At 47.0% G+C, this 24,884-nt stretch overlaps 1 protein-coding gene across 5 annotated transcripts in view; it reads left to right on the top strand.

The window, feature by feature from the left end:
* The window catches only part of NUP58 (nucleoporin 58), a 504,014-nt gene that overhangs the window by 76,954 nt on the left and 402,176 nt on the right, over positions 1-24,884 (top strand). For all 5 annotated transcript variants that reach the window (XR_015299350.1, XM_086935184.1, XM_086935186.1 and 2 more), the window contains exons 4-5: positions 9,046-9,195; positions 9,584-9,709. Coding sequence is in view for 4 of the 5 variants with exons in the window: in XM_086935184.1 (XP_086791310.1) it covers positions 9,046-9,195; positions 9,584-9,709 (276 nt within the window). In the remaining variant the exon portion in view is untranslated. The remainder of the gene's footprint in view (positions 1-9,045; positions 9,196-9,583; positions 9,710-24,884) is intronic.

The raw sequence follows: 24,884 nt of genomic DNA, 5'->3' as shown, positions 1-24,884 counted from the left end.
CGGCGCCTGGAGACCCTACTTGCATTAAGGGACCGTTGCCGTTGGACTCTCTTGTTGTTTCTAATGCCCGGAAGAGGGCTAATTCATCAACAGGTGATGCTCCTCCCACAGATAAGGAATTTAAGGTGTTCGAGGCATCCGGGAAAAGGGTAGCAGCTCAAGCGGCCAATATCTGGCGCATTTCAAACACTCAGGCACTTCTAGCCAGGTATGACAGGGCCCATTACAACACACTTGAGACCCTGTTACAGCACCTGCCAGATGAATATAAAGAGGCAGCTGAGATGCTCATCCAGGAAGGGAAGCTCATATCAAATGCTTCTATCAAATGTGCACTGGACGCAGCAGGCACCGCAGCCAGAGCTGTTAACACTAGTGTCATGTTGAGGCGACATGCCTGGCTCAGAATCTCCGGGTTCAAGCCAGAGATACAGACCACCATTCTAAATCAGACAGTAAACCCTGATCATCTATTTGGCCCAGAGGTGGACACCACCTTGGAGAATATCAAGAAAGACACTGAGACTGCAAAGTCTATGGGGGCTCTACAGTCGCAGCAGTTCAGGGGTGGTTCTTTTCGTCGCTCAAGCAATAGAGGTGTTTCCAGAGGCCAGCTGTCCCAGAACACACAGTACTATAAATGTGGCGCGCAAACCACATACACCAAACAAAGTAGAGGTGGATATCATGGAAACAGCGCCAAGGGCAGAGGTCGTAGAAACAACAACTCCAGGTCCTCCGCCACTAACAAACAGTGACGCCTTGTCACTGCCCCTCGACCACGCAACACCTGTCGGGGGAGACTTCAACAGTTCCTGCCAGTCTGGAAGTCCATCACCACAGACAGGTGGGTCGCACAGCTTATCCAGTATGGTTATTGTCTGGAGTTAACATCCACTCCACCCAACATACCCCCAAGACACCATCCTATGTCTGCTGAGCATTTGCACTTATTGCAGCAGGAGGTACTCGTCATGCTAGAAAAAGGGGCAATCGAGCTCGTGCCTGCGGAAGAGAGGCACAGGAGTTTACTCACTGTACTTCTTGATACCAAAAAAGGACGGGTCCCTCAGACCCATACTGGACCTCAGACCCCTCAATCAGTACATTCTGTCGGAGCACTTTCACATGCTAACACTGCAGCAAGTCCTGCCGTTGCTCAGTTAGGGAGATTTTCTCGCAACATTAGATCTGAAGGATCCGTATTTTCATATTCCGCTGCACCCGTCACACAGAAAATACCTCAGGTTTACCATCCAAAATCAACATTACCAGTTCAAAGTTCTACCTTTCGGAGTCACCACGGCACCCAGGGTGTTTACAAAGTGCCTGGCGACAGTGGTGGCACACCTACGGAGACAGAACATTCACGTCTACCCTTATCTGGACGACTGGCTAATCCAGGCAAAGTCGGCCCAGCAGTGTGCCGCCCAAATGTCCCACACCATTCACCTTCTTCACGATCTGGGATTCTCACTGAATTACCCAAAGTCCCACCTGCAACCCGCCCACATACGGCAGTATCTGGGTGCGACGATAAACACTCTGGCAGCCAACGCACAGCCAAATTCAGTGAGGGTTAGCAGCATTCAATCGCTGATACAGAAATTGACACCTCAACACTCGCTTCCAGCACGAGTGTTCATGCAGTTGATAGGCATGATGGCCTCCTGCATCTTCGTAGTCCCGCACGCGAGACTACATATGCGTCCGCTTCAGGAGTGCTTAGCACATCAGTGGACTCAGGCTCATGGACAGTTGAAAGACCTAGTGTTGGTAACCGGTCGTGCATACAGCTCTCTGCATTGGTGAAATCCACAAAACCTTTGCAAGGGACGACCGTTCCAGGAGCCTGTGCCACAGATCATTCTGACGACGGACGCATCTCTCCAGGGTTGGGGAGCTCATGTACTCCACTACACTGTGCAGGGACTATGGACAGCACGGCAGAGGAAGATGCACATCAACGTTCTGGAACTGATGGCTAGCTTCATGGCGATGAAAGCATTCAAAGTACATCTGTGCAACAAGGTCGTGTTGATCCGGACGGACAACATGACGGCCATGTACTACATCCAGAAGCAGGGAGGTACACACTCTCCACAGTTGTCTCATCTGGCTCAGAGCATGTGGAAGTGGGCCATTCGAAGGAATATCTTCCTCACGGCGGAACACCTCCCGGGCAAGGACAATCGGATGGCGGACCTGCTCAGCAGGTACAGCCACCAAATGCACGAGTGGGAGATACATCCATCAGTACTCCACCCGTACTTCCAAAGGTGGGGTCATCCAGAGATAGACCTGTTCGCCACAAAGGAAAACGCCAAATGCCGAAGCTTTGCCGCCAGGTTTCCACACCCACAGTCGCAGGGCAATGCGATATGGATGAATTGGTCAGGCAAATTTGCGTACACTTTTCCCTCAGCACCTCTAATACCGCTGGTGGCACGCAAGCTGAAGCAACACTCGATGACTCTCATCCTAGTTGCTCCAACGTGGGCACGCCAACCATGGTACACCACGTTTCTGGAACTATCCGTGGTACCGCATCAAAGGCTGCGCCTCACGCCCAAGCTTTTAACGCAGAGCCATGGCGACATTCAGCATCCAGATCCGCAACAGCTTAACCTGGCGATCTGGCTCCTGAGGTCTTAGAGTTTGGCTACTTCAACTTACCTCCTGACTGTATGGACATAATCAAGGAGGCAAGGAAGCCCACCACCAGAGCATGCTATGCGGCGAAATAGAAGCGGTTTGTCATTTATTGTGCAGACCACAACATCAACCTGCTACACGCTTCTATTCAAAACATCATTTGTTATCTCTTACATCTATACAAATGTAATCTGGCCTATGCTTCCATTCGTATACATTTATCCGCAATGGCGGCTTATCTCCAAAACAGGCAGCACCTCTCCCTTTTCAGAGTGCATGCCATCAAAGCCTTTCTGTAAGGACTCAAATGAGTCATTCCTCCACGGACCCCACCAGCTCCCGAATGGAACCTAAATGTGATCCTCACGAGACTGATTGGTCCCCCTTTCGAGCACCTGCATTCATGCGAGATTCAGTTCTTGACAGGGAAAGTGGCTTTCCTGATAGCCATTACGTCACTACGACGAGTTAGTGAACTCCAGGCACTAACTATCCAAGAGCCATTTATACAGATTAATTCCAACAGGGTGGTGCTTCGCACTAACCCTAAGTTCCTTCCTTAGGTGGTTTCTCAGTTCCATATAGACCAGACTATAGAACTACCTGTGTTCTTCCAAAATCCGGAGTCGGTTGCGGAGAGAATGCTCTACACGCTTGACGTTAAAAGGGCCTTGATGTACTACATTGATAGGACCAAAGATTTTCGGAAGACGAAGCAACTGTTTGTTGCCTTTTCGCCACAACACAAAGGCAACCCCATTTCCAAGGCTGGTATAGCCAGGTGGATCGTTAAGTGTATTCAGATCTGCTATCAGAAAGCCAAGCGCACGCTAACGATTCCCCCGCGGGCCCACTCCACTCTGAAGTTGGGGGCCTCCATGGCTTTCCTTGGAAATATTCCTTTAGAAGACATATGTAGAGCAGCCACATGGTCTACCACACACACATTTACAAAACACTACTGTGTGGATGTGCACTCCAAACAGCAGGCAGCTGTAGGGCAGGCTGTTCTTAAAACACATTTCCAAACTGCTGCAGCTGGCACAGGCGGCTGCCGCTAATGGAGGGACTGCTATGTATTCTATGCACAGATATGAATTCAGCAGCCCACATGCCTCGAACGGAATATGCTACTTACCAGTATGCATCTGTTCTTGGGATGTAGGGCTGCTGACATTCATATCGCCCGCCCTCCTCCCTGGCGCCTGTAGCGGCTGCAGCGGCTGCAGCACTCACAAATACTTCTAGCATGGTCATCATTCACAGAGTTTCACTCCACCTTTGCCACAATGGCTAAAAACAATCTGAGGATGGAGTCGATGCCCATGCGCACTGTAGTCCAGGGGAGGAGCCACCGATCTTGTGATACTTCGAAGACTCTTCCAGGACAACAATGTGCGATCATCCGAACCCAACACTAGGCGGCGATCTATGCACAGATATGAATGTCAGCAGCCCTACATGCCAAGAACAGATGCATACTGGTAAGTAGCATATTCGTCACCATGCCTGCTGCCTGAAGATGATACAAACAGTGGATCTTTTACATTATTGCCAGGACCTTACTTACCCACTCCACCACTTTATTCATGAAGTGTGCCGTTATTTGCAAAATCCTATATGGGACACTGAATCTTGGGATCAGTACTTTCAGTAAACACTTAGCCACTGTTTGTGCATCGTTCTTCGTAGTGTAGGCCTCAGTCCAGCCAGAAAACATACAGACCACCACCAGTGCATACTGAAATTTGTGTGAGGGAGGGAACTCTACAAAATCCATTTGTTAATATTCAAAAGGCACCTCAGGAGCTGGAAAGTGTCCTGATGTTGTGGGTGTTCCCTTACTGCTGTTAAATAGTCCACATGTAATACCGTTCTTACAGATGGCGTCTGCATTTAAAAAAAAAAGTAATTATGCCAAAATTGTGAAAAATATCTAAACATACCTTGTGCTCCAAACGTTCAGGACCATGAATAGTAAGGGCCAGATTATACACCAATGCATTAGGCAAACAAATCATTCTGTAAGATCCTAACCAAATCCCTTAAACGGTACCCTCCTTTTGCCATTCAACCTTTTCTTAATCAATTGCATTCTCTTGTAACAAATGGAGATCCATGCTTATATTGCATTCTACTTGTAACGTTTGTTCTGGTTGGGCCACAAACATAGTACTTGTCTCAGCTAAGGCAGTAGAATTAGCAGGTTCAGCACAATTGTTACCCCTACTTACATCATTCGTTGCTTTCTGATGGGCAGCACATTTAATAGTTGCTAAAGGCTCGGGCAAAGCCAATGTACTAAGAAGGTAAACAATTAAAGTACTATGTTTCATTTTTGTACCACTAGATGTCAGCAATCCTCTTTCCTCCCAAAGCCTTCCAAAATCGTGCACAACCTCAAAGGCTTATTGGCTGTCAGTATGGATGTTCTCTGTCAAATCTGGACTTAATTCACACGTTCGGTGAGGGCAATCTTTTCCGTTTCTTAAACTGACAATCGTGATATTAATCTTGTCCGCATGATGTCGGTTACTGATAACCACCGCGTATGTCTGTGGTGTCATGAATGCGACCACGATTCGAAGTAGTGTACAGACTGTCGAGCGATGGCTCCGAAGACCTTGAGGGAGTGGGCGATGAAGTTGCTCGCAGCCTGGCAGTTGACACCGCCGTTCGAGGAAGAGGAGATCGCGGGATCGCTCACAGAGACCTAAGTCCTCATCCTCCCATTCAAGGTCATCTGGACACTCGGAAGAGACACAAGAAGAAGTCCAAGTGGACTTCGACTTCACCTCAACTGGCGTCCGTCATCGAGAGAGGTAAGGAACACTGACTTTCTAGGCATGGTTCTGCAGAGTAGTCTTTGCGCCTCCCTCCGTTTCCGGGAGCTGGAGCGATTCCCGCTCAAATTGTAGACTTTTACAAGGCCATGCGCCATTTATTTGAGCAGAACGACCCCGTTGGTGAGCCCTCTGTCCCTGCGCGGTTGGATGGGGCCCCATCGGGTCCGACGCATCGGCTTCGGCTATGGCACCGGGGGTCTTCAGGGAATGGATCCTTGATCCGGTTCGATGCCGGTCGTGCCAATGCGACCTTCCCGGGGATCGAAGCCGGCGCCCGTCGGCAGCGCAAGCCCCATCCTCATCCCTGACAACACGGAGCTGTAACTGTGTCGAGCGATGCCGATTCCGATACTGACAGCAGGACCCACAGACACCACGCCCCACCGGAACCCTGACATGCATCCTTCTCGTGCGCTCCGTTCATCAACACGCAACCGAGATCTGGGACCTGATTGACTCCCTCTCCCCCAATGTTGCATTTTTCACGTAACTTGGACCAGCTCAACCTCCGGACCCGACGTCGCCGCGGCCATCCCAGACGGCTACTAGATCCAGAGAAAAGACCGCCCTCACCGCCCAGGGGGAGGACTCACTATTGCACACAAGACCTCCCTCCAGCTTTCCACATTCAGCATGAATGACCCCCACTTCAACACTGAACACCTCCACTTCCAGATCGAGACCAACCCCAAGGACTACGCTACGAGGCACCCTCATATACAGACCACCAGGACCTCTCACCCAGGCTGCAACTACAATCGCCGAGCCCGCCGCACCCCACACCTTCACCTCTACGGACTACATGGTACTCTGGGACCTGAATTTCCACCTTGACAACAGCAACAACCCCGATTCCACAACGCTCCGTGAGAAGCTCTCCAACCTAGGACTAGAGCAGCTCGTCAGACCAGCCACCCACAGAGTGGGCCATACCCTCGACCTCATCTTCGTGGGAGGATCCAACCTCTGCTTCAGCCACACCACCCGGCCCCTCTGGACTGACAACCACTGAACTCCCAAGAGGCCAGACGCACCTGCAGGCAACTGGAGAAAACCTGGCAGAACCAGTAAACAGAAGCACAGAACAACCACGAGCGCCCTGAAGGAATCCCACCAGCGCATATGAGACACCAAGCGTACCTTCAGGGATAAAATCAAGGCAAATGCACCTAACATCAAGGAACTGCTCAACTTCATTCAGCAGTTCGCAAAACCCTCCTGCGAAGCCACTGACATCACACTATCCCAGGAACTCTGCAACAAACTCAGCGCCTACTTCCACCTGAAGATCAAGGCCCTCTGACCACTTCAATGAGCCATCGCAAGACCGCACCCCTCGCCCCACCCCCGCCGAGAAGCCGACCATCACCCCCAGGACCCCCGCGTCCGTTGAGCTCATCACTGCAACCATTAACAAGACTTACTCAGGAGCCCCTACCAACCCCTGCCCCCCCTCGCATCTTCCACAGGGCCGCCACTGTCATCGCACCCGAACAAGGACACACAACTCCTTCCTCAAATCCGGCATCTGCCCAGACGACTGGAAACGTGCAAATGTGAAACCCCTCCTCAAGAAACCAATGGCTGACCCCACCGATCTGAAGAAATACAGGCCCATCTCTCTCCTCCCCTTCGCAGCCAAAGTCACCGAGAGACTCATGAACACCCAGCTGACCACCTTCTTCAAAGAAACCTCCATCCTAGACGCCTCCCAGTCTTGCTTCCGCAGCAACCACCGCACCGGAACCACCCTCCTCGCCGCTACTGATGACATACGCAAGCTGCTGGACCAGGGACACACAGCGGCCGCCCTCCACCTGGACCGCTCAGCAGCTTTCGACACTCACATCGCACTCTAGCCGCCAGACTCCAGGACTCAGGGATACAGGGAGCCGCCCTCGACTGGATCCAGTCCTTCCTCTCCGGCAGAACCCACAGGGTCAGAATCCCCTCTTTCCTCTCCGAACCCACGGACATCAACTGCGGAGTACCCCAAGGATCATCACTCAGCGGGGGCTCAGCATCGTATCCTACGCCAACGGCACCCTGCTCATCCTCTCCCTCACGAAGAAACCGGAAGACACCAGACTCTTTCCAAGAAGGAATGAGGAACGTGGCAGCATGGATGAAGGACAGCTGCCTAAAGCTCAACTCCGAGAAGACGGAAATCCTCATCCTGGGACCCAGCACCTCCGCCTGGGACAGCACCTGGTGGCCCTCCGCCCCCTGGAGCCCACCGGCCCCCACAGACCATGCCCACAACCTCTGCATCATACTGGACTCCTCCCTCTCCATGAACCGCCAGATCAATGACATCGCATCCACCAGTTTCACCTGCCTCCGCACCCTCCGGAAGACCTTCAAATGGATCCCCCCCACCCCCCCGACTGCAGACGGACCGTCACCCACGCACTCATAACCAGCAGACTGGACTATGGCAACACCCTCTATGCCGGAGTCAACAAATCTCTGCTACAAAAACTACAGACCATCCAGAACACCGCAGCCAGACTCCTCCTAGGGACACCGCGCCACAAACACATGACCCAACACCTACGAAGCCTCCACTGGCGCCCTGTCGAGAAGAGGGTCACTTTCAAGCTCCTCACCCACGCCTACATATCCCTCCACGACATCTGACCCAAATACCTCAACAGGGTCTGTTTCCACGCACCCAAGAGAAACCTCCGCTCCGCCGACATCGCACTGGCTGAGGTCCCCCACATACGCAGGAACAGAACCTGCGGGAGAGCTTTCTCCATCGCGGCCAAGACCTGGAACGATCTCCCGGTCAACATCAGACGCTCCCCTACCTTGCACTTGTTCAGGAAGGACCTCAAGACCTGGCTCTTCGACTGATCCGGATCTGCTCCGCCTCCCTGTGTACCCCCTCCCCCAGCACCTTGGGACCCTCACTGGTGAGTAGTGTGCTTTACCAACCCCTGATTATGTATTCTGCACCCTTACATTTCGTTGCAAAGCATAATCAAACAATCAGAAAAGTCGAGCACTTACTCCAAAAAGCTAAGCCATATTGTTGTGGAAAGCTTATAAGATGCATATTTAAAAATGTAAACCTTTTGTTGGTCCAATTTACAGGGAAAATACCTGTTTTTCCCAGCATTTTGACATATTTGAGTAATGAATACATTCTTGCCATTTTCAGAAACCAGGCAATATATGGTGACCCTTTCATTGTATGTTCTTCAACGGTGTCTGCCAATTTGTTCTAAATTTGTCTTGATTCGTTTCTGTTTGTGGAAATATGTATTTTATAGGCCTGCAATGCTTCTAGACATGTTTTGTGAGTATAAAATTGACCAAAACATCCCTAGAGACTTGCTGTGCTAACATATAATGCAATAGAACAGGAGTGTGCTCATGACCCCTTCATAGATTAAAAACAAAAGATGAAAAAACTGGTCAAAAGAAACATCCTGTATCTTCATTATTGTTATTGTTGCCATCTAGCATATTTTTTTGTGTGCATCTTTATTGTATCTGCTCTAGCTACACAAGTTATTTTATTTTTGTTTTGCTTCAGGCACACCTGCCACTACTGCAACTACAACAGGCTTCAGTCTAGGGTTCAGTAAACCTGCAGGATCTGCCACCCCATTTGCTTTGCCAATAGCATCTACCTCAGGAGGTGGCCTCTCTCTCGCATCAACTTTGACATCCACTCCAGCAACAGGTGAGAACAGTACAAAATGAATTAAACATGCATAACTAGTTTGTTTCTGCTTAATGTCTGTTCTGTTTGCTGAACTTTTGCTGCAGCTTGTTTGTGGGACGGGTCTGCACCTTTCTTATATTACAATGCTTTACTACTCCTTTGCATTTACCTTGCTCTCTACTGTCTGCACATTGCCCTCATTGTCTCTGCTGAGTCCTAGTTCTTCTTTATTGCATCCTAATGGCTGGGCCCTTGTGCTCCCCCTCCTGTTGGCATATGCTCGACACCACTTTCTTTTGAATCATTGTTATAGATTTAGATTGTCTCAACAAACAATGCAATATTTTGATAATTTGCGAGTGAGCTATTGATGTTTGGTTCACGTTCTTGGTACATATTTTTTCAGGTTTTGTTTTAAACTTGGGTAGTACACCAGGTACAGCTACAACTACTGCAGCAGGACTCAATCTTGGAGGAACTCAACCAACTTTAGGGACCTCCCTTTTTCAGAATTCTAGTATTGCAGGAACAGGTAAGTTTTATGTTCACTTCCTTTTAAGCACTTGCAATTTTACTCCTGGGTGGATTGCGTTTGCAGTGTCCTGGTTTGTTGAAATTGTTTTGTTTCTTATGTTTTCTTGTGGTCAGCTCACAATTGAGATATGTTGAGTTTATTAAACACTTTTTGACATCTGGCCTGTCATGCAGCTGCAAGATATTGTTCGATGGTGGTCACTGTTTTAATAAAGCACACCTTTGCTGGAAACAAAGCAAGGTTAAAAAAATTAAAAACAGCAGCACGCTGCAACAGTGAAATTTCTTTAGAGAAAGATGCATATGTTTCATCCTTGGGGTATAGAGGGTCCAGGGAGTCTTATTTCAAAACCAGTGCCTTCAGATAGGATTGGTGTGTTTTCCGGAGACCTGCGTTCTATTTCTTTGGAGATAAAAGGAGACTTCACCAATTCATCACTCTACAGGTAAAAATGGGAGTGCTTGTTCAAATTTGACTTTTCACTTCTCTTACTTATGCTTTCTAGTCCGGTCAAGGTTTGTCATTTGGATTTGGGTTCCTGTCAAAGTATGATCCTTATGTAAGAATGAGGGCTCTCAAAGAGATCCATTCAATCACAAGGGTGGTTGGAGTGATGTTGATTTGTTGGTGGTAGAGTTCATCATGTAGGAAAATGAGAAGGGTTTGTCTGATCTTGGTGGGCTAAGGCAATGACTGGGCAGGTAACTTGAAGTTTATTGTTGGGAGTTAGGCATTTTATTTTACAGGGACACTCAAGCCTTAGTGGCTCTAGTTTATTTAGTGGAATTTGTTTGCCATGTGAGTGAGTAGGGAACCGGAATTTCTTTTTAACAGTCTTATTTTACTGAAGGCAGTTGCCACAGCCAAGTTGTTTGTAGATAACCTTGGCGTGCAGTTCTAGCAGGGAGACTAAATCCACAAGGATTGAGGATTGAGGATTAAAGACTGAGCATTAAGTACAAATGTATGTTCTATAGGATTGAAAGTTACCTCATTTCATCTTGCAAGTCATCAATATATTTTAAATTTCAACTTTATTTGCTTTTGTATCTCTTGAGCAATATAAAACATTGTATATTCTGTTACAGTTATCAGTAGTTGTACTCATTACAAGTTTTACAGATAACTGTGTTAGACTGAGCAAGCTACTGTTAGATAAGAAATGCTGTAGTGTTATTTACCATCTATGCAAACTCTTATGTATATGTCTGTAGTTTCTTGGACCAGGCAGGTTTATCACCTTCATGGTCCATAACAAATTAACTATTTGAAGTCTGAGTGTGGCAATGGGATGATGAAAGGGGCGGTATGAAGGAGAGGAGGGGTAGAGGGATCTTTGAGCCAAGCAGGCACAGAGTGACTTGGGAGTGAAGGAAGCACAACCCCATAGGAAATGAGCTGTGGGCGAAAGTGGCATCTGGGGCAGTCCAAATAATGGAATGAATTTCTGAGATCTTAGGTGATGCCTGTTGATTAAGATGTGTGGCCAGCTTTGTGGAATGACTTGATGTTACGATCTCAAAGAAGATCTGCCTCAAGCCATGTCTCTTTCAATTGCTCAAGTAGGGAGGCCCAATTTGTAGTTGGGAGAGGCGGGGTGCATTTCCTGAGACCTCCTATCCTCTTCTCTACGTAGTGCAGTGCTCTCAGCAGTGGCCCATTTAAAAGGGTCTGGAACAAGGTAGCAATGAGGGAAGTGCGATTTTGACATTTGATTGGAAAGCAAATGCTAATTTAACTAGGAGCAGTGCCAAGATAGGCAGTATCATTGTTGCGTGATCTTTTTTTGAATGTTTTTTTATATCTCCAGTGCTGTTGAGGGCCAGTGAAGGGTAATGGGTTTAACTGTGATGGAGGTCAGTAGATTAATAATATAGTTAAAAAATGGCCGGAGGGGAGAGGCAGCTCAAATATGTGCATGAAGTCAGCTACTTGGGCAGAGCAACATTGGCATGAGGATGTTGCTTCTGGTGGCGATCTATTGATAGCCTCAGGGGAGAAAGATATGCTTTGTGCAGTATGCATCATTCTATCTGCTTAAATTTAGTATTGCTGGATATTGAATGGGGTCATTTGAGTGCTTGAGACAGTTCTTTGTCATGAAAGGCTGTTACTTATCTGCCTCTTAATAGAGGTAACATAGGGTAAGCTTGTGATACTTGGGGCCCTTTAGAACTATAAGATATGTCTGCGCCCGAGACCCATTGTGTATATGGCTTGAGTAAATGGCTGCAGTTCAGGGGAGCCAGAGCCTACGTAGGGTGCGCTGGAGAGTGTTATATAACTGGTACAGATCCCTATGGATGCCGTGATTATCCAGAAGTTATGCGAAAGAAATTAAGTGGCCTTCATTGAAGAGCTCACCCATGATCGCTATATTGGCAATTGAGACGCTAGGGGTAGGCAGGCCCAGTAGCGGAATTGGCAGGAAAAGGCGTGATATTTGTAGGACTCAGTGCTCATAATAATACTGCAGCGCTACTCTGAAGAGGGTGAGAGTGGCAGGAGTTTTTGAGTAGTAGGGTATTCAGTTTCTCCATTCTTAAGTTGTTGCTTGCGTGGCTGTCTCTTTGAGGGAAAGGCTCGAGAGCCAACTACTCAGCCATAGCTGTTGAGCTGATGGATAGCATAGTTGTAACCGGAAGGTTCCAAGTACTCTTGCATAGGTTGATAGGCATATTTCACAAGTGCCACTCCTCTTTCCTGCAACCAAAATTAGCTCTCCTAATAGTTTAATTAGATCTTAGAAAAATGAGGAAGGCAGAGCATGCATCTGTTTTTATAAATAGGAAAGTGGGGAAAGACTGTGCAATGCGTACAATTGGTGCAAGGGGAAGGTTTACAGAATGCTATTTGGAAGGAAAGGGAAATCACTTCCTTGGTCAGGTTACCACCCGGGATATCCGTCAGAGGCAAACTCTTATGCCAATGTAGCGAAATGTGTCCTTCCGACATAAGGTGCCTCCTCCCAGTTCCAGATGGTTATTCGGGACATCGAAAAGGCACAGGACTTCAGCCCCTTAACATGGAGACTGGAAAGTCAGCGATCAGTTGTTCTATTTAGGTGTTCGAACTTGGTAGTCCTTTAGATAAAGGAGAAGAATATCCATGTAAAGAGAAACCGCATGAACCACCCAGAAGATGAATTCACCAGCTCATTCCGGTTGCATGGGCTTTCATCCCCAATGGCTCCATGTTGAGGGTTTAAAGAAAAGAGGGATAGTGGACAGCCCTGGTAGGTTCCTGGACTTACCTTAAAGGAGGATGAATTTCCCACCCACAACCAGGCAGTGAGGCTTCAATAGAGAATAAGCTGGATAATGAGAGGCCCAAACCCAAAACTCCAGTCGTCATTCTTGTCAACTTTGTTTTTCTGGTCAGAGGACTTTTGTAACTAGTCTCTTGAGGAGAGCTGTATTTTTTTTGATGTTTTGATCACCGGCCAAATATAGAATCTTATTTGACAGTGGAAATCCATCAAAGTTGGCACTTTTTTTTATAAAGGGTGTAATAAAGGATGGCTACGATCCCCATGACCAGACAAGACCCTTCTGATTATTGGTGTTAAATGGTCTGTAATTGTGATTACAGACCCTTTTAACTGAACCCAAAAATGTGTAACTCACGTGCTTGCTGTCCCTCTTTAAATCCCTTTAGTCGGTCATCCTGGTTGCAAGTTCCTGCATATGTATAGTTGTATTCAGAAGTTCTCCAGTATTGGGGTGTCTTTCATGGATTCACATGCTTGAATATTCCCCATCGTCGAAGTGGGAGTCACATGGTACACAACATAGCAATGTAGCCATAACACTAGCATATATACATAGAGAAATCAAAAACCATAGAGTTTTTCCTAGATAGACAACATATCACTTCTATGATATATCATAGTCATTATGTTTTGGTCCAAATTCCGGCCAATCAGGCGTCACCACCCTCTTAGAATGTTCTCCTCAGAGTCTCAGGCCCTCAGATTTTCTACCGCACGTCGTGCGAAGGGAGTCTCCCTGAGCTCTGCTCAGTTTTCTTCTCATTTCTCTCAGAAATCCAGTTTCTGATAGATACATCTGCCGTGTGGATTCCTCACCGTGTGAATATCCCCCTTGCGTCAGCAACGTTCGGAAATTTTCTTCGTAGCACGCCGACGTAGACGACGTCACCGGAGCACGGCATCGCGCGTGAATCCGTCTGACGTCACCGACCCCATATCAGGCCCACGCCCGCGTGATGACGTCAGTTCCCTTTTTTCCGCGTCTCCGACGCTAACGGTTTTCGGGATCTTCAGCGATACCTAGTATCTTTCTGTTTGATAATTGTCACTGTTTCTCTCTTACGACCTTGTTCTTCTCCGGAGATGTCGTCGAGGAAAACAGGCTTTAAGCCATGTAGGTCTTGTGCCCGCATGATGTCTATCACTGACCCACATAAGGATTGTTTGTGGTGTCTTGGTTCGAGTCACGATGTGAAGAACTGCGATTCCTGTTTTAAGATGAATCCAAAGGCGCTTCGGGAGCGTGAAGCAAAGTTGCTTTTGGCGAAGGTGAAAAAAGACTCTGGGCGACTTTCGAGATCTACGTCACGGAGATCGAAGTCGAAGCAAAGGTCTCGGTCGAGGTCGGGATTGGCGTCGAGGTCCAGAGCGGGCTCGAGGTCTGGAGAGGACTCGAGGTCTAAAGCGAAGTCAAAGTCCAGAGATAGATCTAGGTCTAGATCTAAGTCGGCTTCCGGACATGCTTCGAGCTCTTCGAGGAGAAAGCATAAGAGGAGGAAGCACAGTTCGAGACATCATTCGGGGAAGGATTCCTCTGACTCGAAGAGAAGGTCTCACAAACATCGTAAGGACTTTGTCTCTCCTTCACCTGCTTTGTCAAGAGAAGGTTCTCCGGCGCCGGAGCCGGACCCGGAGCCGGTTTCCTCGGAGCATGAAGAAGAGGAGGTGACTCAAGAACCGGCTTCGGCGGAGACTCCTGTGAATCCGGAAGGTCAGGGTGAGGATGTGTCGGGTCGGCCTCCATTGCAACATCCGGTAGGTCCGTACCCTTCCTTTCCTGGTCCTGGACACGTCGTGCGAAGGGAGTCTCCCTGAGCTCTGCTCAGTTTTCTTCTCATTTTTCTCAGAAATCCAGTTTTTGGGATGTCTACCACCAAGAAGTCCCTCTTCAGACCTTGTGGTTCCTGTGGAAAGCAGAGACTTCATTCTGAAGACCCTCATAAAAAATTTAAATATTGCCTGTATCCTGATCAAGTTAAGGATTGCAAGATATGTAGAACCTTCTCTCAGAAGACCCTGAAAGACAGAGAAGGCCGGCTCCTTTTGTGCTACAGAAGTTGAAGTCTTCAGAGAACCATGTCTCTGATGTGGAGAGTGTGTCTTCCATCAAAACTTCTTCATCTTTGAAGAGAACCAGTGAACATCAGAAGGTATCTCCTAAACCTAAAGTGATGAAGAAACATCACATGGATCAAACTGCAACTTCAAGAGGTGTGACTTCTCCCCCTCGGAGTCTTCCTGCACCTGTTACGCCCTCGAGATCTGACTCCAGGCATCAAAGACTCCATCTACGCAGTTTTTACCTCAAAAACTGCTCATCTCGTCGACTACTTCATCATCTCTTCCCCGGTCGACGAGAGCTGCCGTCGTCGAGTCTACGTCGGCGACTTCGACGTCATCTATGAAGCTGGCTATGATCCTGTCGTCTGCATCTTCGCCTTAGACGGTTGTATCTGTGAAGGTGAGGCCTGTCTCGTCTACGATACCTTTGATCTCGTCGACTGTGTCAACCAAACAGAAGAAGAGGAAGGTTTTGTTGACACTTTCTTGGTCGACGACTGCCTCGTCGACGGCAGTGGCTTCGTCGGCGGTGGCTTTAGTTCCACTGAAATCTTCAATTTCTCTTCTTCAGCGGCACCATTCTTCTTTAGAGACACTAATGCTGATTTCAAACCACTTCTCAACCTCCAGCAGAGTTATTTTCTTCAGATGATGAAGATTCTGATGATGGTAGATTCCGGGCTGCTCGTAGTCCTTCTGAACTGCTTATAAAATGTCAGGACGCAGATGAGGAGGAAGACCTAGAGGAAGATGAAGAGGGAGATTATTCTGCTTGTGGAACGCAACCTGAGCCAGAACATCTCATGGCACAAATGCCTTTAACACTTATCTCAAACCCACAGTATGTGCTGGATGATTACTATCGCCGTTTTCCGAGATCAGTGCAGGCCTCTCCAGCACCTCAACCACCTATTTACACTACTAAAGACCCATTAATGACACCTTCTGAGTCGACGACCAAGGCTCAACATCAAGATACCCCTCAAGTTATAGAAGAGGACAATGATGATGATGGTGGAAGAGAGGAGGGTGAGCTGGACGATAGATTTATTCTTTTAGAATGGGACAACTACCAAATTTAAACGCCATCCCCTACTCCAGCTCCTCTAGATTCCCCACCAGTAGACATAGGCAGTTTTCATGTGCTCATAGAAAGAGCAGCGAAAAGATTCCAACTTCCCATGACGACAACAGAAGGCGATTGCTTCTTATATGATTTTAAAGAACAGCCTCAAAAACAAGTGCGTTCTATTCCCATCATCGATTTTCATTTGGCAAGAAGGACTTCAAATCATGCAAAATCCTAATTCTATCCCAGCCATTCTACCGAGGCTTGACATAAAATACAAGGCACCTGCAAATACACCTGCCTGTTTAATTTCTCGGACAAAGCCTGAGTCCATTATTACTCAGGCAGCTCAACGCCGATCTAGAAATCCTTCATCTCCGATATCTTTACCATCTGACCGAGAAGGTGGACTCCTTAATGCTATAGGCAAAAAAATTTCAACAATGGCAGCAACTACAGTCCGTGCAGCCAATTCAATGGCCATTCTTGCTCTTTACAACCGGCAAATGTGGCCGCACATTTCCTCTCTAGTACAATTAATACCAGAATCTTCGAAGGCAGAGGCATTAAAAATTCTTCATGAAGGAGAGCAGATTTCTTCTGAAATGATTGACTGTTCTATAGACGACTCTTCCACTGGTTTCCGCCTTTTGGCTGAGGCTGCGGTTCTCAGAAGACAGGGCTGGCTAAAGGCCACCTCTTTTCATCAAGAAGTGCAGACGAAAATATTAGACATGCCTTACGATGGGGAATCTTTATTTGGCCAACATATAGATGATGCTCTTGAGACAGGAAAGAAAGATGCCGACACGGCCCGTGCTCTTGGAACTCTCAAATTTAAAAGGCAATCTTTTCGAGGTGCAAGAGGTCGTGGATCATCTTCCTCCTTTCGAGGTACTTTCAGTCAATATAAACAAGGGCAACAACGGTACTCCTCCCAGAGTCCGCAATCGTACAGGAAGCAGCACTCTTCATCCTACAGACAGTACAGCGGTAAATCCTCTTCCAGTGGGAAGGACTCTTCCAAAAAACAATGACTTTCATCACACACCATCTCTAGCTCCGCCCAATTGTTCACAGGTTGGAGGTTGAATCGCCCACTTTTACTCAAAATGGTCACTGATTGCTGCAGATCAATGGGTTCTGGATATTGTACACAGGGGGCATGCATTAGAGTTTCTAAAGATTCCTCCCAATTCTCCACCAAAAGGTCCAACTCCTGCCCATCTGAAAGAACTTTTAAACCAACTCACAATTCTAAGTGTGATCGAAGTGGTACCAAAACTTTAAAAGGGCAGAGGTTTTTATTCGAGGTTCTTCCTCATACAGAAAAAGTCGGGAGAATGGCACCCTATCCTGGATCTACGTGCCCTAAACAAATGCATCAAAAAACAAACTTTTCACATGTTGTCCCTTCAGGAGGTACTTACTTTGCTTTCTCAAGGAGATTATATGACAACTGTGGATCTCCAGGATGCTTATTTTCATCCTTAAATTCTGCGGAAGCACAGAAAATTTCTCAGATTCAGAGTAGCCGGGAAGGAGTTTAAATTCAAAGTTCTTCCTTTCGGTCTTCGTTCCGCTCCCCGTGTGTTCACCAAAGTCCTCGCACCGGTGGCTGCTTACCTTCGCCTGCAAGGAGTACAAATCTTTCCATACCTAGACTATTTCCTGCTAAAGGCACGGTCATTCAAGAAGGCTTCCAAACACACTCAAATCTGCAAGTCCCTCTTTCAGTCCTGGAGCCTCACATTCAACATGGAGAAGTCTCAATTTCTTCCTGCTCGAAACAGACTATTCTCGGGAGCCATTCTTGACACCAAGCTAGCAAAAGCTTTTGTGTCGCACAAAAGACTTCTGCGTCTTCGCTACTTAGCAGCCTCCCTCCTATTAAGAGTCAGTAGTCTGTCCGACAGTTGAAATCTTTCCTAGGGATGTTGTTCTCTTGTATCCCTCTAGTCCCTCACTGCCGACTAAAGATGAGACCTATTCAGGAGGAATTGGACAAACAATGGGCTCAAGTTTCTGGAACCTTCAACGATATGGTCAGAGTCACATCTCGAAAGAAAAGAGGTCTCTTGTGGTGGACTCTAGAAAAGAACGTCCCTTCAGGTCGTCCGTTCCTGGTGGATGCTCCAAGCTTCTCTCAGAACAGATGCATCCCTAGAAGGCTGGGGTGCACATCTCCTGGGGCTAACAGTATAAGGAAAGTGGAACATTCAGCAAAAGACCTGGCACATCAATCTTCTAGAGTTGCTGGCCATTTTTCTAGCACTAAAAGCGTTCCGTTCCATCATACAAGGAGCATCAGTGTTGGTCCGAACGGACAACACAACCAACATGCACTACATAAAGAAACAAGGAGGCACAAGATCCATCCTACTGTCCTATGAGGCTCAATAGATTTGGGATTTGGCGATTCAACATCAGGTCGTCCTTTCAGCAGTGCCTGTTCTGGGAGCGTCAAACAATCTTGAGGATTCACTGAGCAGGTCTTCTACAACCAACCACGAGTGGGAATTACATCAACCCACACTGGATCACATTTTTCGGGTAGGCACGTCCGAGTCTGGATCTGTTCGCGACAAATCTGAACTGCAGATGCCTGTTCTATGCAAGTTGGCTTCACCCAACCAGAGTCATGCGGAAATGCCTTTTTGATGAATTGGTTGAAAATATATACCTACGCTTTTCCACCAATACCTCTAGTTCCCAGAGTTCTTCAAAAAATAAGAAAGGAACCCTGTCACATTATTCTAATAGCTCCCAGGTGGCCTCGACAAGTATGGTTCACGGAACTCCTACTTCTGTCACAGTGCGATCCGATCATTCTTCGACCTCTTCTGAATCTTCTAACCATGTATCAGGGCCAAGTTTGACATCCGACCCAGCAACTCTACGCTTAGCGGCTTTGAACCTGAGCATTTTGAGTTCCTGAATTTAGACATTCCTTCAGATTGTAGCAAGGTCCTGCAAAAAGTGAGAGCAGCTTCAACTGTGAAAACATTCAAACTCAAATGGAAAAGATTCTGTTTATGGTGCAATGATGCCCAGGTACATCCCATACATTCCACGCCGGAGCAGCTTTTGCCTTTTTTTTTTTTTTTTTTTTACACTTGGCAAACTCAGGCCTCTCGTTTGCTACCTTAAAAGTTTTTCTAGCAGCAATCTCAAGGTTCCGTCAAGATGGCTCTAACTCTCTTTACTCTTCCAGAGTCATTCAGCAATTTTTTAAAGGTCTCTTTCGGATGTTCCCACCAATTCGTCAACCACCTCCTCCTTGGCATTTGAACATTGAGTTGAAACACCCATTTGAGCCAATCCATAAGGTCGATCTTAAATAAATTACTTGAAAGACTTCTCTACTACTGGCTCTCACTTCCTCATGTCGAGTCCGTGACATACAGGCGTTTACTACTAAACCGCCTTGTCTTCAGTTTACCAAAGACTCAGTCTTGCTCCGCACCAATCCATCCTTTATCCCCAAAGTGCCGTCGGACTTCCACCTCAATGAACCTGTTGTTTTGAGGTCATTTTTGCCTAATCCTCAAACACCGGCAGAGAGAGCACTTCATTCTTTGGCTATTAAGAGGTGTCTAAAATTCTTTCTTAAAAGGACGGCTATTATACGCAAGTCTGACCAGCTGTTTGTGGCCTACGGGCGGATGCGAAAAGTACATCCAGTCACCAAACAAACTATTGCACGCTGGATATCTACTGCAATTGCTTTTTGCCATCAGCAAGCGAGAAAACCACTTACTGCAACCCTTAGAGCTCATTCTACTAGAAAAGTTTAATCTTCTACATCGTTGTTTGCTGGTGTGCCTCTTCATCACATTTGCAGAGATGCAACATGGTCCAGCAGGCACACCTTTACGAGACATTACTGTCTGGATGCTGCGGACAACGCTGACTCAGCCGTGGGACAGGCAGTCCTACAAAATCTTTTTAAATAAGGTGAACCTCTGTTGCTTCTCTCCTCCTGTATACAAGGTACTTTCTTTTTCTTTGATATATAATTCAGTGTTTTTGTACTGTGTATTATGATTATTATCATTATTGTTATCGTTAGGTTGAATGATAAGTACCTTATATTATTCTAACTCTACTGCTCACTATTCTTATTCAAGCATCTGAATCTTTGAAAGACACCCTAATACTGGAGAAGAACAAGAGTTACTTACCTGTAAACTGTGGTTCTCCAGTATTGGTGTCTTTCATAGATTCACATGCGATCCACCCTCCTCCCCTCAGAGGCACTCTTTATCTCTTGGCTTTATATTACTCGTATGCTACGAAAATGTGAGGGCCTGAGACTCTGAGGAGAACATTCTAAGAGGGTGCCGACGCCTGATTGGCCGGAATTCGGACCAAAACATAATGACTGATACATCATAGAAGTGACATGTTTAGCTAGGAAAATCTCTATGGTTTTTGCTTTCTCTATGTATATATGCTTGTGTTATGGCTACATTGCTATGCTATGTACCGTGGTACTCCCACTTTGACGACTGGGAATATTCAAACATGTGAATCTATGAAAGACTCCAATACTGGAGAACCACAGTTTACAGGCTTCTTCTGCTGTCTCTCGTTCCCTCCACGTTCGTCAGCACTACTGATTCCTGATGTTTCCATTATGAGTAGGGATCCTGATTATATGGCATTTATTATTATAGTTTTTTTTTTTCATTTGTCTGTATTTGTCCATATTTGTTTGACCATCTTATCCGTATTTATCCATATTTATTTTGTGTTTTGAGAGTAAATAGAGTTGAAAATGGTATGTAGATTTTCATATTTATTTAACTAGTAAACCTGTCAAGTTTTAGCAAATTAAGCAGCCTAATATGACAAAATACACTACCCACGGGTCAATTTTAGCATTCTGTACAAATACATTTAAATATATGCTTGTATTTAAGAAAATGTCATCCTGTTTAACTCTCCATGCTGTCGGTCTGCTCAGCTGGTGGCCTGGGATTTATGAAGGAGATCATGGAGTCATTCACAAGAAGCACAATTTTCTCTATTTTTCCACTTTTAAAAATAAATTTAAACAAGAATCCACTTTTCTGTATGTATGTATCTGTAAAAAAATGGAATACTGTGTGCTCGAATAATGAATAAAGTTTGTATTTATCTTTGAAATCACCCCTCTCTTCAGTACAGCAGAAAGGTTTATTTTCTGAGTCCAGGTATATTAAGGGGGCAAACTTGTGGCATGACAAACGAGATTCCTGAACCAAAACTGTGGCCAGTGACCTTGCCACTGAAATGCACATGAAATTGCCACTGAAATTGCGGAAACTGGTACCTATTCTTTCAGTCCCGGCGCTTCAATCCATTGTGTCTGCTACTGTTATATCCCAGCTGGACTACGGTAATTCTCTCTACTTGGGTCTCTCAAGAAAGCTTATTAGGAGATTGCAGGTGGTCCAGACCGACGCGGCTAGTCTCATTTTATCCAGTATTATGGGTGTCTTTCATATTCACATGCCTGAATCATTCCCCGTCGTCGAGACGGGAGTCTCCGGTACATAGAAAAGTGATGTCCTATAGACATACATAGAGAAAAGTAGGCCTAAGGGCCTTGCCTTAGTAGCCTATCTATGTCCTTTTGTAAAAAGGACCAAACTCTAGAAGGTAGCCAAGAGGCCTGGAATCTTCCTGGAATCTTCTGAGGACGGTGAGATGGCTTCAGTTTCTTCTAAATTATCCTTGAGGAGGCCAAGGGTTGCTTCCCCTAGCCCTACAGACGTTCCTCCTAACAAGACTATTAAAAAGTCTTCTGAGGCAAGATCTACAACGTCTGACAAGGAGGTTCCTGCCTTCAGGAAGCCTGCGCCGTCGTCGACGACAATTTCATTGACAATTACCTCAGCGCTGAAGAAGACTGTGTCTACAGTCTATGTTTCTACATCGACGACGGTGTCGACGACTATGGCGTCGTCAGCATTCTCGACGACGACCACTCCATCGTCGACGGCGGGTAAGCTTGTGCCGTCGATTATCCTCATTACAAGGCCCTACACGAAGATCCCGTCGACTACGACTACATCAGCGTCGACGACTAAGCCGAAACCGACGCAGTCGACGAAGACACCCTTGTCGACAGGCGTACCGTCGTTGAAGTCTCCGACGGTCAAGACATCGTCGACGACCAAGACCTAGTCGATGAGCACACCATCTACGACTGGGCCGTCGACTAAGGTACCGTCGACGAGGATACCATCGACGAGGATACCGTCGGCGAAATCTCCATCGTCGACGACGAAGACCTCGTCGACTAGCGTCCCATCAACGACTGAATCGTCGACGAAGGTACCGTCGACGAAACAATCCTCGTCGACCATCAAAACTCAGTCGTCGACGACACCATCGACGAAACCGTCGACGCCGCCATCGTCGACGCCGCCATCGTCGACGCCGCCATCGTCGACGCCATGGAAACAATCTGACTTGATTTCTCCGTTGTCAGCTGCCAACCAGCCGCCTACAAAAAAGAGCAAACAACCTATAACCCCTGATTTAACATCTCCAAGTAGGGTGCAAAAGCTAACCCCGTCACATATTTTACAGGACGAGGAAACAGATGAAGACCAGTACGGACAGGCCAATAGTCCTTCGGATCTCATAGTAAAGTGCCAAAGCACAGATTAAGAGGTAGATGAGATGGTTTATACGGAAGAGGCTGAACATTTGCATGTCCAGACGGAGGTTACACCTATGGTATACCTTCCGGTGTCTATAGTTTCTGACTTACGGTTCTTGATCCAAGACTATAAGCAGCGCTTTCCTGAACCAACCACTGTCCCTTCAACGGAAACAAATCCAGTTACATCTGGACCGACACCATCCTCACGTCCTAGACCATCACCTTTGGTGATCCGTCAGGAGAAAGAACAAGTGCACAATGTCCCGTCTTCTGACGATGAAGTTGAAGAACCGGAAGAGGGAGAGGTTCGGGACGACCAGTCCGACCATAGGGATGATGAGGACTACATCGCTCCATCTCCGGGCACTCCTGAACCCACTACCTCGGTCTCACCGCAAGTGGATGTTGGCGGATTTCACAACTTGGTAGAGAGCGCCCACGAGATTCCATATGAAAATGGAATCCCATGAAACAGACTGCTTCCTATATGATTTTAAAGACCCTGTTAGGAAAACAACAAGATCGATTCCTATCATTGATTCAGAAAAGGGGGTGGTGATGAACAGAGTGTCTGAATTAAGCAGACCACTCTTACCCAGTCCAAAGATCAGGGCTTGATCCATCACCGTTATTTATCTCACTGCACCATCCCAGCTCAGAACATGGCTATATGCAAATCAGTCTGTCCCTGGCCCAGTGCATCATGGGAACAGGGCAGACTAAATTACCAAGCCAATTCTTCACCAGAAAGGAGACCAGCTACCGGGGACCGGTTTCTGGCATTTCAGCCGTCTTCGGCCCGGCTTGCTTCCTATCATTGAGCACATAAGGGAACAGGGAAAACAGCTGATGCAGACACCAGCCTCAGTCTCCGCAGTAGTTCCACGGCTGGACAAAAAGTATAAGGCACCAACAACAGCAGCAGCCTGCCTTACTGTGCATCCCAAGCCAGATTCTGTTGTTCCCCAGGCAGCACAAAAGAACTCGAGGAATCCGGCATTCCCATTGTCAGCTCCACCGGACAAAGAGGGCAGGAAGCTTGACAGTATTGGCAAACGCTTTTCCACCACGTCAGCCATGACTGTGAAAGTGGCTAATTCCATTGCGCTACAATAGGCAATTGTGGGAGGATATTGCCCCGTATCTGGCGGAACTACCAGATAACTTGAAAGAGGAAGTACAATCGCTCCTTAAGGAAGGCCAAACATCGGCATCAGAAATGATCGATTGTGCCGTAGATGTGGCTATGACCGGCTTCAGACAGCTAGCAGGGGCCGCAGTCTTGCGAAGGCAGGGGTGGCTTAAGGCTACATCCTTTCGCCAAGAGGTCCAAACCAAGGTACTGGACATGCCCTACGACGGCCAACACCTTTTTGGGGAGAAAATCGATGAGGCCCTGCAAACGATCGAAAAAGATGCAGATATGGCACGAGCGCTGGGCACATTGCAGTTTAAGACCCAGTCCTTTCGGGGGAGCAGAGGTAGAGGTCAATCCTCTTAGAGGTTCTTACCAGAGCAAATCCTCATATTCCTATAACCAAGGCAGATCGCAATATCAACAGCGACAAGGTCGTCAGACCTCGTATGGAAGGTCTAACTACAGGGGAAAAAATCAGAGGAAAACCGCTGGCGGACGCCAATGACCTTTCCCAACAGCCAGTCCGTCCACAATTTAATTTTTTCAAACTTGGAGGAAAATTAACACACTTCCTCGATAATTGGAGATCAATTACAACGGATCGGTGGGTGCTCCAATTGATCCAATTCGATCATTCGTTAGAAATCAATTCAATTCCCCCGACTACTCCTCCTCACAAGCTTCAACACAGGCGTCTACGATTACTCCTTCAAGAGATATCTTCAATGTTAAAGAAAGGAGCATTAGAGCGAGTACCAGCAGCTCACAGAGGAAAGGGATTCTATTCCAGCTTCTTTCTAATACAAAAGAAAGGGAAGAAATGGAGGCCCATTCTAGGCCTCGGGACACTCAACACATTCTTGAAGAGTCAATCGTTCCGTATGGTGACTATCCAAGAGATCTTGGGGTCGCTAGAGGAAGGGGACTTTATGACGTCTTTAGACCTGCAAGACGCATATTACTACATCCCTATTC

Source organism: Lissotriton vulgaris, chromosome 8 (assembly GCF_964263255.1).
Source record: "Lissotriton vulgaris chromosome 8, aLisVul1.2, whole genome shotgun sequence".
NCBI lineage: Eukaryota > Metazoa > Chordata > Amphibia > Caudata > Salamandridae > Lissotriton > Lissotriton vulgaris.
This window is presented reverse-complemented; position numbering and strand designations above follow the sequence as displayed.